This window comes from Pochonia chlamydosporia, chromosome 4 (assembly GCF_001653235.2).
Source record: "Pochonia chlamydosporia 170 chromosome 4, whole genome shotgun sequence".
Classification (NCBI taxonomy): Eukaryota; Fungi; Ascomycota; class Sordariomycetes; order Hypocreales; family Clavicipitaceae; genus Pochonia; species Pochonia chlamydosporia.
In genome coordinates, this window is record NC_035793.1 from 373,062 (window position 1) to 385,489 (window position 12,428).

The 12,428-nt window shown below is 50.1% G+C and overlaps 3 protein-coding genes across 3 annotated transcripts; 1 reads left to right on the plus strand and 2 right to left on the minus strand.

The window, feature by feature from the left end:
- Positions 1 to 1,216: 1,216 nt before the first annotated feature.
- VFPPC_07533 (conserved serine-threonine rich protein) lies at positions 1,217 to 4,204 on the plus strand (the record flags this gene model as incomplete). Its single annotated transcript, XM_018286374.1, has 1 exon — positions 1,217 to 4,204. One exon carries the CDS (start codon positions 1,217 to 1,219, stop codon positions 4,202 to 4,204), a length of 2,988 nt encoding a protein of 995 aa, XP_018142991.1.
- Positions 4,205 to 10,036: 5,832 nt separating this feature from the next.
- On the minus strand, positions 10,037 to 10,216 carry VFPPC_15964 (hypothetical protein; the record flags this gene model as incomplete). The annotated part of the gene is made up of 1 exon (XM_018293717.1): positions 10,037 to 10,216. One exon carries the CDS (start codon positions 10,214 to 10,216, stop codon positions 10,037 to 10,039), a length of 180 nt encoding a protein of 59 aa, XP_018142993.1.
- A 136-nt stretch (positions 10,217 to 10,352) lies between these two features.
- On the minus strand, positions 10,353 to 12,082 carry VFPPC_07536 (Forkhead-associated; the record flags this gene model as incomplete). The annotated part of the gene is made up of 2 exons (XM_018286376.1): positions 10,353 to 10,385; positions 10,439 to 12,082. 2 exons carry the CDS (start codon positions 12,080 to 12,082, stop codon positions 10,353 to 10,355), a joined length of 1,677 nt encoding a protein of 558 aa, XP_018142994.1.
- Positions 12,083 to 12,428: the final 346 nt, after the last annotated feature.

The window sequence follows — 12,428 nt, forward strand, 5'->3', positions numbered from 1 at the left end:
ATTCCTGCATGTCACATCTGGTTTTCTCAGGCTTGGATGTTCAGCAGGAGACATGGAGGCTGCTCCTGCCGCTCCAAGGCTCCAGACCCTGTAACGCGACAGGGTTTAGCAGGCAACTCCACCAAAACACCGCCTAGCATGACCCAGTGGATGAACGCACAGCGACAACATTTGAACCAGACATTTGATTTGAAGACAGGGAATGAATGCCCAAGTGTGGAGGTGGATCACCTTGGACAAGACAGCTGGAGGCCTTGGGGAACAAAGGGCAAAGTCCAACTCAACATTACCAGCTCCTGCAAAATGCTTCAACATCAATTGTCCAATAATGAAATGATTTCCTGAACGGATGGCGCGTCCAAGCTTTGCTGTCCTGTGCACAAGTTGCATCTGGTGCCTGGGCGTCCAACAGACTTTTGTCTGCATCTCGTGCTCACATTTGATCGGAACATGGACCATGTTCCAAGTTGCAAGGTTCCAAGCTCCCTACCCGCCCCTCCACAGTGACCTGCGCAACCCAATCACCACTTCAGCCGAGCCAACCCGACATCTTCCTGCACCATCCATCTCCTTTGCTCCTTCCCTGCATTGAACGGTCTTCTCTTGTCAGATGTATCGTGTCCTTCACCTTTACAACCTCGGACTGAGTATCGCTGCCTCACTTCGGGCTCGTCTTGTTTCCCGTCTGCTCTCGCAATAATTTCAACTGTCAGCATCACTTTCACCAGTGAGGCTGTTTATCAACTCCAGAGCACAGACCCGCACACCCTTGTCAACGTTTCGATTGCATCCTCGACACTGACGTCGTTGTTCCTCTCCTCTCGCCGTCTTGTTCTCATCTCGCCCCGCATCTTGGATTCCCACTTCACCCACTTGAACGGCAAGCCTAGATCATCCTTGTCACATGTGGCCCTCTGTCTGGCGCTTCTTACTTGGGTCCTAAGCCGCGTCGCCATCGTCTGCTTCGTGTTACACTTTACCCTTCTCTTCCTTACTCCTTCATCTTCCTCCTCCATCTATTCTTCCCGCTCCAAACCTGTCGCCAAACAAACAGTCAGTCAGGTCATCTTGATTCTGACGACCAATGCCCAAGGCACTCGACCACTGACACTTGCGTGCCCCGGCTCCCCCGCCGAGCAGCTCAAGGACCGCCCTAGTTTCTGTGTTGCTGGCAACCTAACAACCAGTCGCTTTACGCTTGTTTGAATCAGCAATCATGTTGTCCTCTACGCCGAAACTGACAGCTCGAGCTTGTGGCCTGCCCACGGCCGCGCGCCGCTCAGGCAGATCTGCTCAACTTCTCTCACCCTCTGCTGCTGCTCTCATTCGCTCGAGGCAGCGACAGTCAAGGTCCTTCTGGTTCGGTGCCTGGGCGAGAGACTGCGACGGCGACGCCTACCGCAACTCGAGACGCCGCCATCATGCCCATCGCTACCGGTACATGGAGTCGGTAAATCGGCGCCTGTCCTGGGACAACAAGCCCCGACACGACAATATTCAGAGTGCGATGAAGTCAGCATTTGCCCACATTGCCCATGGCCCCACTGGATCCTCAGGATCCAAATATATCGACGTCAATGACATCAAGTCATGGTCCGATGAGCTCTCTGGCGTTAGACCAGGGAGGAATATCGAAGATGTTGAGCGCGAGGCCATCGATCACTTGTTCAATGGCGGAAAGAAGAGCCGGTCGCAGCGCGCTGGCCACTGGACCTCTCGCTTGGGTAACTATCTGCATGGGAGACAACCCCCGAAGGACGTCACACCTGAATCTGTCTTGCACGCGACCACATCAACCGGGCAGACCACACGCGCCACCACTTCTTCATCAAAGTCCGATAAGCCATTTGCTCCAAAAGAATCTGAGCTGAAGAAATATAACCCGAGCAAATTCGATGATCCAAATGCCCCACGAAAACTCACTCCTGAAGAACAATCGAAAAACTATGACGATCTAGACAAGTACAAGCCGGTCGAGTGGAATGAGCCAGATGGCCTCCCCGATCTTACTCCTGAAGAAAAGTCCAAACAGTACAAGGACTTGCACAAATACTCCTCACCCGATGTCTCCAGTGATTTCTCTGCCGCCGAAGTATCTAAAGAGCCATACGATGACCTGCAAAAGTACAAACCCGTGGAGTGGAATGAACCGGATGGTCTTCGCCAACAGACCCCAGAGGAGCTCTCCAAGAAGTACGACGATTTGGATAAATACGGTCCAGTCACTTGGAACGAGCCGGACGGTCTGCGCAAGCTGACACCCGAGGAACTGTCAAAGAATTACGACGACCTCGACAAGTACGGTCCCGTAACCTGGAACGAACCCGACGGTCTACGAAAGCTCACACCCGAAGAAGAGTCCAAAAAATACGACGATTTGGACTCTTATAGCGAGGGTTTTATGGCCCCAGATGCTGTCCTCAAGGCTCATGAGGTGAAGCAGCAAGACCCCACACCAAAGGCGGATCCCATCCCCGCCAAGGTGGAAGTCCCCATGGAGGACCCTGGCAAAGACTACAAAGACTTACACAAATATGGACCTGTCAAATGGAATGAACCTGATGGTCTCCGAAAGCTCACCCCTGAGGAGTTATCAAAAAACTACGAAGATTTACACAAGTATGCGCAATACCCCAATGCCGGACCGGCAATTCCAAGGATCCACCCCGAAGAGGCATCAAAGCAATACAGCGACTTGCGAAAGTACGACTCCTTCCCCAACGCGGGCCCAACAACGGAGCGTGTTCACCCCGAGCTTGCGTCGAAGCAGTACAAAGACCTTTCAAAGTATCCACGGGTTGGCTACGAAGAGCCTGACAAGACTGAGCACGTTCACCCAGAAGAACTTACCAAGAAGTATTCCGACTTGGGCAAATATGAGCCTCAATCTTTTGACTCGCCATCCACTCCCTATCCCATGCATCCAGAGGAAGCCTCCAAGGCTTACAGTGATTTGAAATCGTACAAGCCAGTCATGCACAACGAGCCCAACGGCAAGCCAGCCGAGAAGCTAGATCCTGTGGCAAGTAGCCTCCGGGCATATGACAGCTCTGGAGAGGCCGATGCTCTGCCAAGGACTGCGGATGAGATTCGAGGAGATGTGCTTCGAAGAGCCTACCGGAACAGCAAGCACACTATGATTCAACGGGCAAAGTTCCAGCAAGAGCAAAATCGGGATGCCCGCAGCAAGAACCTGCAGGACACAGCAAGCCAACTGAAAGGGAAAGCTGACGGGAAGTCACTGACAGGAAACTATGCCAAGGACTTCCCTGAGGAGTTTGTGACTTCATGGAATACGTCGAATTCCTGGTCAAAGACGACACTTTTCCCCAAAAACCTGGCCGCCAACGACCGGCCGGGATTGATTGGAGGAGCTCGGTGTCTAGGGTCAGAGAAGGACGAGGCTGAAGTATCATCCATGGACGAGAGTTTCCCAATCGAGACCTCAAAGCTACAGCCTGCTCTGGACAGGAACCCTGAAAGAAGAGCCTCAAAGTCGGCGGCCATGACTCCGTTGGAGAGAATGAAGGTGGAAGAGGACCCTTATTCCAAAATCCCACAAGGTTTGGAGATAATTTGGGACGAGGAATGCGACGGCAAGGCCACGTGGCCGACTTTTGTACGACATCACAAGGGAAAGTCGGGAGAGGATACATTTGCTACCGAATCTGGGACAGGCGCAGCGACCGAGAAGCAGCCCATCATGTACAAACTGCTTGCGTTCGACCCGGCCACCCAATCAATGAGTATCGCTGAGACCTCCTCTGGCGTGACTGACACATCGACACCCGCAACACCGGCTGAAATTTTACTTCGTGTCTCCAATCCGTCCAAATTCTTCCCTTACTTCAGCACGCTACAGGCCGAAGGTTATGAAATTGCGTCTGGTGGCGGTGACGTTTTGGTGTTTCGTAAAGTTCGGGAAGGATCAGTGTCAGCACAGGGAACCAGCTCTACCATCAACCCCATTGACATGATGGGCCGGTCGTCCCCAAGCAATTTTGCCAGTCCCACAGGCTTTGTAAACTACGAGTCGCCTCAGTATCGACCTCCGACACACGGACAGGCTCCGGAAATGAAGGTCGGCAAGAAGAAGAGAAGTGTCGGTCGCAAGGTGGTGATTGGCACGGTTTGGGTCGCAGGTACGGCGTATGCTGCGAGTGTCGTCGGAGAGTACTTTTCCACTGGTGGCAAGGTACTGTAGGTGGTTGCTGATGGTTGGTGAGACGCATGGAACATGTATAACGAGGATGAATAGTTTGAATACCCTCGGGGACGCACTCAACTCAGCAGTAGTTGACGTCGCCACTCATTGTTTTCTTAATGTTGCAACATTGGCGCTGTGGAGTTGGACCACTAGCATGTCACGGACAGGAAGGACAGGACATTTTGATAGCAATTTAGCGATTATGATTCATTTGAATGTGTCGTAAAGTCTGTTACTCATTTGTGGTGCTGTTATCCTTGTCGTATACCCCGGTTTCCGTTCATTTCTCATTTCGTTTTCCGATTCCTTTTGATCAAGTTCCATCCTCAGGAAGTCTTCTCTGTGAATCCATGTCCTGCTTTGACGCCCTCCACGGCACTCATATGCAAGGCATGTTTCTGGTCTTCCTTACTCCAGCTCTGGCGTCTGTCGAAGCTCGGCTTCCAGTCATTGGTCGCGGACATGCCCCGCGCAGAAGGTTTCTCCCCTTCTATCAAATGTTAGACTTTGTTGCTTTGAGATAGGGTTGACGAACCTCGTGTGTGGATTGGGACTTGGGTGGGTGTTTCTGGCATGGTCGCTGGTTTGATGATGATGTGAGGATGGTTGGTTTGTTTGTTGCCACTTGCGGGGTGAGTGAGGCTTTGAGCTTGATGGATGGTGGTGGGAGCTTGTGAGATGTAGCGTCGACCAATCATTGTGTTTCAGCCTTTGTCGACATTTGCATGTGCGTGGAAGTACTTTAGTCTATCCTAAGAAGCAAATTTGCGGTATTAAGTAGTTTGAGGGACACATAAATTACAAGGTGCTGTATATCTCTATTTTTGGAATTAGATAAAGATGTGTTGGAGGAATAGCGGCACGCGAGAAACACAAACTTGCTTGGTCCTTTTTAATACGAGGTTTACACTATGTACTACGTTACGATACTTAGAAACTGCTACCACTTAAACCAAGTATTTACTTGATATGGAAGGCTTTAAACTGCTATCATCAGGCGAAAAAAGGCTAGAACATCATGTGCTTTTGGGATGCCGGTACATGGGACTACGAGATCGGCGGCAGTGGCGTTTAGTGATTCAAAGCCATGTAGACGCCTTCCAGACTTCATGCAGGGAAGAGTGCGCCAAATAGCTCGATTTCTGCAGCTGGGGAGGAACCCAAATTGAGCAGCACCGGGGACTGGGATTCCCTAGTTTTTTTCAGCCTGTCCTGGTCCAAGAAGAAAGTCTTCGGATCATATTGGCGCTAGTAACACGAGCCCTTTGCTATTACTTTGAGACAGTCTGTTATTGAAGGCGGCTTCCATCGGTGCCAAGGTTATGTATTTTGTGCGGTTGACACAATGAAGGCAGCGAATCATGTTCATGGATCCTCGTAGTGCAGTTGCTGAGCTGTTTAGTACGGCCGCCGTTTGGGTCACGGATCTTGAAGGCAGGGAATGCGTGTTTCTTTAACCCAACGCTGTTGTGAATTCGCTCCTTTAGTTGTACGGAATACCAAGCCGTTGAACTGACAACACGACTTCTGACCTCATCCCTGAATAGTCCGGCGCCTAATCTCCCCGTGCCGTCTGCTTCATCCATCAGCGCAAATAATTAGAACGGCACAATTCTGGTGTGGCTGACAAGTCAGCCGTGGCTACAGATAACAAGGCTAGTTTGAGTGTATGAGAACCTCCAAGGTGGAACGGACACGGCTTGCCTTATTCTATGGTGATCCTGTGCGGAGAATACTATTTCCCCCTCAAGAGACAGCCTTGTATGTAGGGAGATGAATGGTGTGGACGATAGTGAGAGGGCGCAATGGGAGTATATAACAGAGTTTTCTGCCACAGGAAGTCACCAGAAGGTCACAATGCTCCGAAGAATGATGATTCTACAAGTCTTTAGCGTGGTTAAGTTATGAACGCTTGAAAGACAAGAGACATCTCGACACCAGCTTCAATAGCAAATAAGCACCACTTGCTCCCCTGCCGCTGGGCTACATCTTGTTCTACCAACCGTGCCCGCCAGCCAAGTCAACCCATAATCCTTCGTCATGGCCCTGGTGGAAGATAAAACCAGACCTCAAGACGTTGAATCTCACAATGCCGAAGCCCTCAATCTCGAGTCGACCACCAGTGAGCCTTCGTCTGAATCCACGCCAAACCCGCAAAGACCTCAGCCACCATAGGCGATATCATCGCAGCAGTGGACAAGCTCGTCGGTTTCATCATCAAGTTATTTCTGGATGTTGCGACAGTTTCCATCCTGCCACTGGTTTTGGGCTATTTTGCTGTTTCGAGGCTATATCTCAGCGCAAGGACAAACCATCAATCCCAGGTCGTGAACCAGATAGCACTGTTGGCCCGGTCTCTAGAACACGAGAATGTAAGACTATAGGGCAGTCCTTTTTTTTTTACAAGTTCTTTGGTTCACTGACTAATGAAACGTAGGTTAGCGAAACATGCGATCAACTTCTCACAGACGGCGGATATCTTTGGAACATCAAGAGCACGTTGTTCAGCACCCAAGATAGCCATCCACCTCCATGGGACAACAAACTGCGCGGGGGTGTAGTGCGCACGCGGCCGAGCCAAAGTGGTGTGGACTCGCTGAAGGCTTTGACCTCTGTTGCAATCGTCTTTGCATCGGTGTATGGATACTTTCTCTGCGAGCTTACAAGAATGAAGGTTCTAAAAATGATGCGTTGAACGGTTAGCGAGACAATAGCTCAATATGCCAGCACGAGGGACTGGGCCAGAGGGCTGCTAGTACTTCCAGAAAGCAGGCAAGCAATGAACAGAATTGAGATCCGTCAACTCTTACGAGGTGTCAAAGAGATGGGACAAAGACTCAGGGGCTTGCGTCGATAGAGTATCTGCTTCCAATTTTGACGACCTCAGATGTGTTCGGTGCGGGTGTATCGCGGCGTGCGAAGCGAAGGGCAGCGAATCGAACCAGACAGCTTAGGAACCAGCTGTCTCAATGGAAGTCGGGGTTATTAACCCAACAGACGTTATTGAAGAGAAACGATGATTATAAGTGGGTGTGCAAGCCTAATACAGCTTCTAGTCCTGTATTCCTCCTACTTGTGTGGACCACCGGATCAACTGTCGAGCATGGAGACTTCGAGTCTACTCCCTATTGCCACACCGAGTGCCTCATAACATCCACAGTACTTTACTTTCTACCCTCTTAAAGCATAAACGGCATTGAGGAGAGAGCCAAGGTATCAAGCCGTTATGAAAGCATTCCACGTGTTACTCGGAAGCTTATAGATGTAACCATCTGCAACTGTGCACAACAATCACCAAACGCCCAATTATAACGTCCATTTCTAAGTACTTTATTTCCCCTCTCTTGCAGCATAAACGGGTGAGGGATTGAGTTTGCGGGTGGTGTGCTGACCTGCTTCGCGCGCATGATGCTGCATGAGTTGGCCAATCATGGCTGAATGCATGAAGCAGCAGTTGCAGAGCTGTTGGTTGGAACCAACTGAGTGAATATTGATTGGAGAGGGTTGAGTATTGATTGTATGTGCATTAATTAGTACCTAGCTTAGTGACTGGGGGGATTTGAAGCTCAGTGTTGTATGATGACATGGGGATAGCCGCTGATTGAAGTGTACCAGACGCAGTACTGTACAGGCTCCAGCCCAGTTTGTAATGTACGGAAAGGTACAGTATGAGCTTCGCTCAGTAGAAGCCCGGGCAGAAAATTGTCCGAGTGTTTTACTTGTCGAGTTTCCCAGCCACTGCCTCCTGAAGCGGGAGTCAAAGTCGCTTCCAAATACCCTCGTAGGAATCTATTGTTGGCATCACTTAACCATGTTGAAACTCATGCATGCTCATCTGCTGTGTGAGCTGAGCTGTACGGTTGCGTGGATAGTAATCACGCCTGGTTTCCTATCTCAGCTTCTATAAAAAGAGCCAACCAACACCGTGTTACCACCGACTGGTCACAAGTTCTTGCCTTTTAGCTTTTACTGGCCTAGTTGCTCCGTCCATATCTAAATGGTTGGGCAATGAGGCAGCTATGCATCGAAGTGGAAACTCACCGTGAGGTTGTGGTTTAGTTGCACAAGGCGCACATTGCCGCCTTCAGCTTGATGGCTCCCAAAGATGATTCGGGGACAAGGCTGTAAGCTTGGAAATATGGCTGCTTTGAGTAAGTTTTGGACTCATGGTATTTTACGTCAAGAAACTAGAATAAAATTTGACGAAAAAACATCGTTTCTATTTATTAATAGAGCAGTTATTGCGCTTTGCATGACATACGAACACCACAATATTGGCGCTGTGGCACGTCGGTGCTGATGCACCAGGGCAAGTTCAAATGGACGAGAGCGTCAACTATAGTTGTACAAGCTGCCTTGTCTTACTGTGATGATGCATGTGTCAAATCTTTGCCGCCAATAGTGGCCCGGTTCATATCGGAGAATTGACAATCTGAGGGATAGGCAGATACTGCAACGAGCATACACATATAACGGGACACTTCGACACTGGAAGTCCTCAATCTGTTACCGTATCTCTACCAATTCATCAATTTCCCAGGGGATCATCATTTTGATCCCGCATCACACGATATTTCTGTTTGTGTGTCGTACAAACGCTTTGATCATCAACGGGCACGGCTAAGTCCCCTCTTCTAGCTTGCTAGATTGTGTTCACGAACCGGCTTCACGGCTCGTTATAGATATGAGCCATGGCTTCGATTCAAACAGAACCTCATGATGTCGATGCTCATGATGCTCAGACTGCGGACGTTGAAGCTATCCCCTTAGTTGCGTCTTCGCCATCGGCGTCCGGTCAAACTACATCACCAAAGCCTACCGCTCATGAAAGTCGTAATTCCGATATATGGGGGATGGGTGGGTTTCAAAAAGCGGCATACGATATTCTCAGTGTTGTCATGCTGCCAGTATGCTTCACCTTTCTGTCATATATCGGGCTGAAGCACAGTGCAGGTGCAAATGATCAGTCGCAGCTGGCAAATCAGATAGCACTACTGTCGTACTGTTCAGAACACCAAAACGTAAGTCAACATTTGATACTTAGTTGACATCTGTTGTCTCCTTCTTTTGGGTCTCCACAGCTAACAGATTCAGTCAAGTGAAACATGCCGGCTATTTCTCATGGATACCAGCTACCTTTGGGACATTGCAAACTCGCTGTTCAAGGTGCAAGTCCTCAGCCAGTCATATTCCTCAAATCAAACAAGTAGTGTGTGGACTCGCGACAGTACGACTGGCAGAACCTCAACATCCGGTATTGTGAGCGTTTTTTTTTTTCGCCTTGTATTGGTTTACGCATTCATTGATATCGTCACACGGACCAAAGTTGCATTAGTTGGTTTCGCGCGTGAACTATGTATACATATAAAACTCATCCTTCATAGGTTATATTTGCGACGCATCAAGACTTCAACTCACAAGCTGCGAAACAAAGTCGGAAAAACGCTCAGTGCAAGACCATGACGGTGCTCAAACAGCTTTCAGCAAGTGCGGTTGTGGTGAGCTGACCATCAGACCGGATCCTCGGCTGCCAGGAGGAGTACCAACACACTTTTGGGACAGTATGATCATACAGGCGATCAATGGACGGATAACACGAAAGATATCAGGTTTCAAATCACGCATGTACACATAGGTAATAAAGTCATGGTTGTCCCAAGCGACATGCGAGCATAGCACAACTAATTACCCATGATTCTCTGCACTGCTTTCACCAGAAGTTTCGAGTCCCTTGACCCAACAATTACCAACTCAACAAGCCCCATCCAGCATCAATTGATCCCTCCAAGCATACACATCAATGAAATCAATTCAGTAGCCGTAGCCTCACTACACAAATCTACCACACATCCTCCACAAAAAGTGAACACAAAAGCCACCTAAGCAATGCCACCAGCCCCAAAAACCATCTTTAACAAGAAAATACCAACAGCCCGCCATCTGACAAGCAAACCAACGCCAGGCTATGCATGGGTTCTTTTGCACCTCACAGTCTTCCAAAAAAAACATCGACGACGAACGACCCAGAGACGCTGAAAATGCGCGAGACGGAGCGGATTATGTACACGAAGTAGAACATCGGATGGGGCGACGTCATGATAACGATAATGGATTAAACGTTAATTTTAGCAGCATGCAAAAACTGTTACGGCGTCTTGGGACGCTTCCAATAATATTGCTAGGAGGGTGTAAGTTACTGCTAGTCAAGGTAGGTGCAGGACCGGAACAAACCTTGTGCTGCTTTCTGCAGTTACGGAGACTAGGCTTGCGGAGACCGTCGACAACGGCTGCGCGACGCTGCTCGTCGTCGTCCTGTTCGGGTACGTAATAATATTCACTTTCGAGGGCTTTTCCGGCGGCGTCTTTGCCCTGACGCTTGATTATGCCGATGCAGCGGGTGGCTTCGATGCTGGAGCGAAGGACCTCCTTGGTGAGGCCGGTCTTTTGCTCTGAAGGTAGGTTTTGCATGATTGTGGATAGGGGTGTTGATGAAAGACGCGAAAAGGCAAGCTGGTTCACGACATGGTTGGTGACAGCAGGGTCGACTTCGATGGAGGGCGTAGGAGTATCATCTTTGACAACATCGGGCTGATATGGTACGGATGCCACAGGTGGTGACGATGGAATATCATGCGGCTCATTGACTGAAGCAAAGATCTTTGTGGGTGTAGGCTTATAGTCAAGAACACGCTTCTTGATGGGCGATGACGGAATGGAGGGAGTCTCGGTTGAGCTCAGCGTCTCAGTGGAAGAAACATTGTGAGGCCGTCGATGAAGAGGTTTAGGCTGTTTAGGAGACTGTGTCGATATGGAAGCCAGTCTGCCAGCGATGTTGGCGCCAAAGGGACCGAACGAGTGAACAATGGGGTCGTTTTCCTCATCAGGATCATGCTCGTCCTCCGGATCACTTAGCTCGCTGGAGAAACTGACCGTGGCATCAGTCCGCATACTAACGCCGACGTCAAGAGTGTCACCCTTGGGCTCAGGTAGCTCTGGCTCGTCCTCGTAGATTTGAATGCCCTCGTCGCGACCAATAGCACCTGGAAGCAAAGCCTGAAGTCGCTGAGAGCTCGACAAACTGCCGATGGGAGTCGGGCTTTCCGGCGAGGTGATGCGTGTGGTCCTTCGCAGAGGAGACGACTGCAACAACGAGTTTCCTCGCACCTGTGGGCGTGGAGGGGAATCATCCCAGCTTGAATCAGACAAGTTTGCCAAGTTCTCAGAGGCAACAACTCCTCCACGTTTGGGCCATTGAATCATGACACGAGCATCCAAAACATCGACCATGAGATCAGTACCCTCCGTCTCACTGGTAAAGCTGTCGCCCTTGAACAGCTCCCACGTTCGACCCTGGCAATGCAGTTTCAGGCCATTCCACCCGTTGCAGATAATCTCAATCTTGTTGGTCTCCAGAGGGCTTGGAGCAGGGATATAACGCGCTTTAACGTGCACACGCGACACCAGGCGGTTAGCAGAAAGTTGAAACTGGGACGAGTTGGAAGAGCGGCCCATGGCTACAATTTCTCCGTTCTCAGGGAGCTCGACAGCTGGCACAGCCGACAGAGGTGCGCGTTCAGAAGTTGTGCGGGCGAAACCAGGTCGACGAGGCGGCGAGCTTGACAGGATGCCCGTGCTCGAGGTGGGCACAGGCGTGGGATACTTGAGCTGTGCATTTCCCGTGTGTTGGCGTTTCAATGGACGCGGCAGAGCTGGTGAGGAAGAGAGAGGCTCAAATGGAGGCAGCAAAGAAGGTGCAGGCCGTTTTGTTCCAGCCAAAGTTGAAGATGAAGAACGAGAAGCGGCACCAGATGTTGTAGGTGGAAGTGTGGGCTCGTTGGCCGCAGGTACAGCAGTCCGCGGCGGTGACGAGTCCATTATGAATAAAAAAAACAGGTATTCTAGTTATTAAAGGCAACGAGGCCCAAGGTCATTCTCGCGTGCCGCCAAACAATATTCAGATTTATTTCCGTCGTGGTTGTCCTGTTTCGTGGAAGGTTCGGTGATATTCGCGGTTTGGCAAAGCGCGTAAAGAGGTGAACCGTCGTTTGGAAAACCAGTGCACCCACTTCCTCGCACTTACACGCGCCGAGTGCCAGGCCAGCAAAGACGACTGAAGCAGCTGCGAATATGATATGGAAGTTGATGTTCGAATATTCGATTGATTACTGTCGAGGGCCGCCAAAGTAGGTCGGGAGGTGTGGTGTTTAGCCTTGGCTTCGGT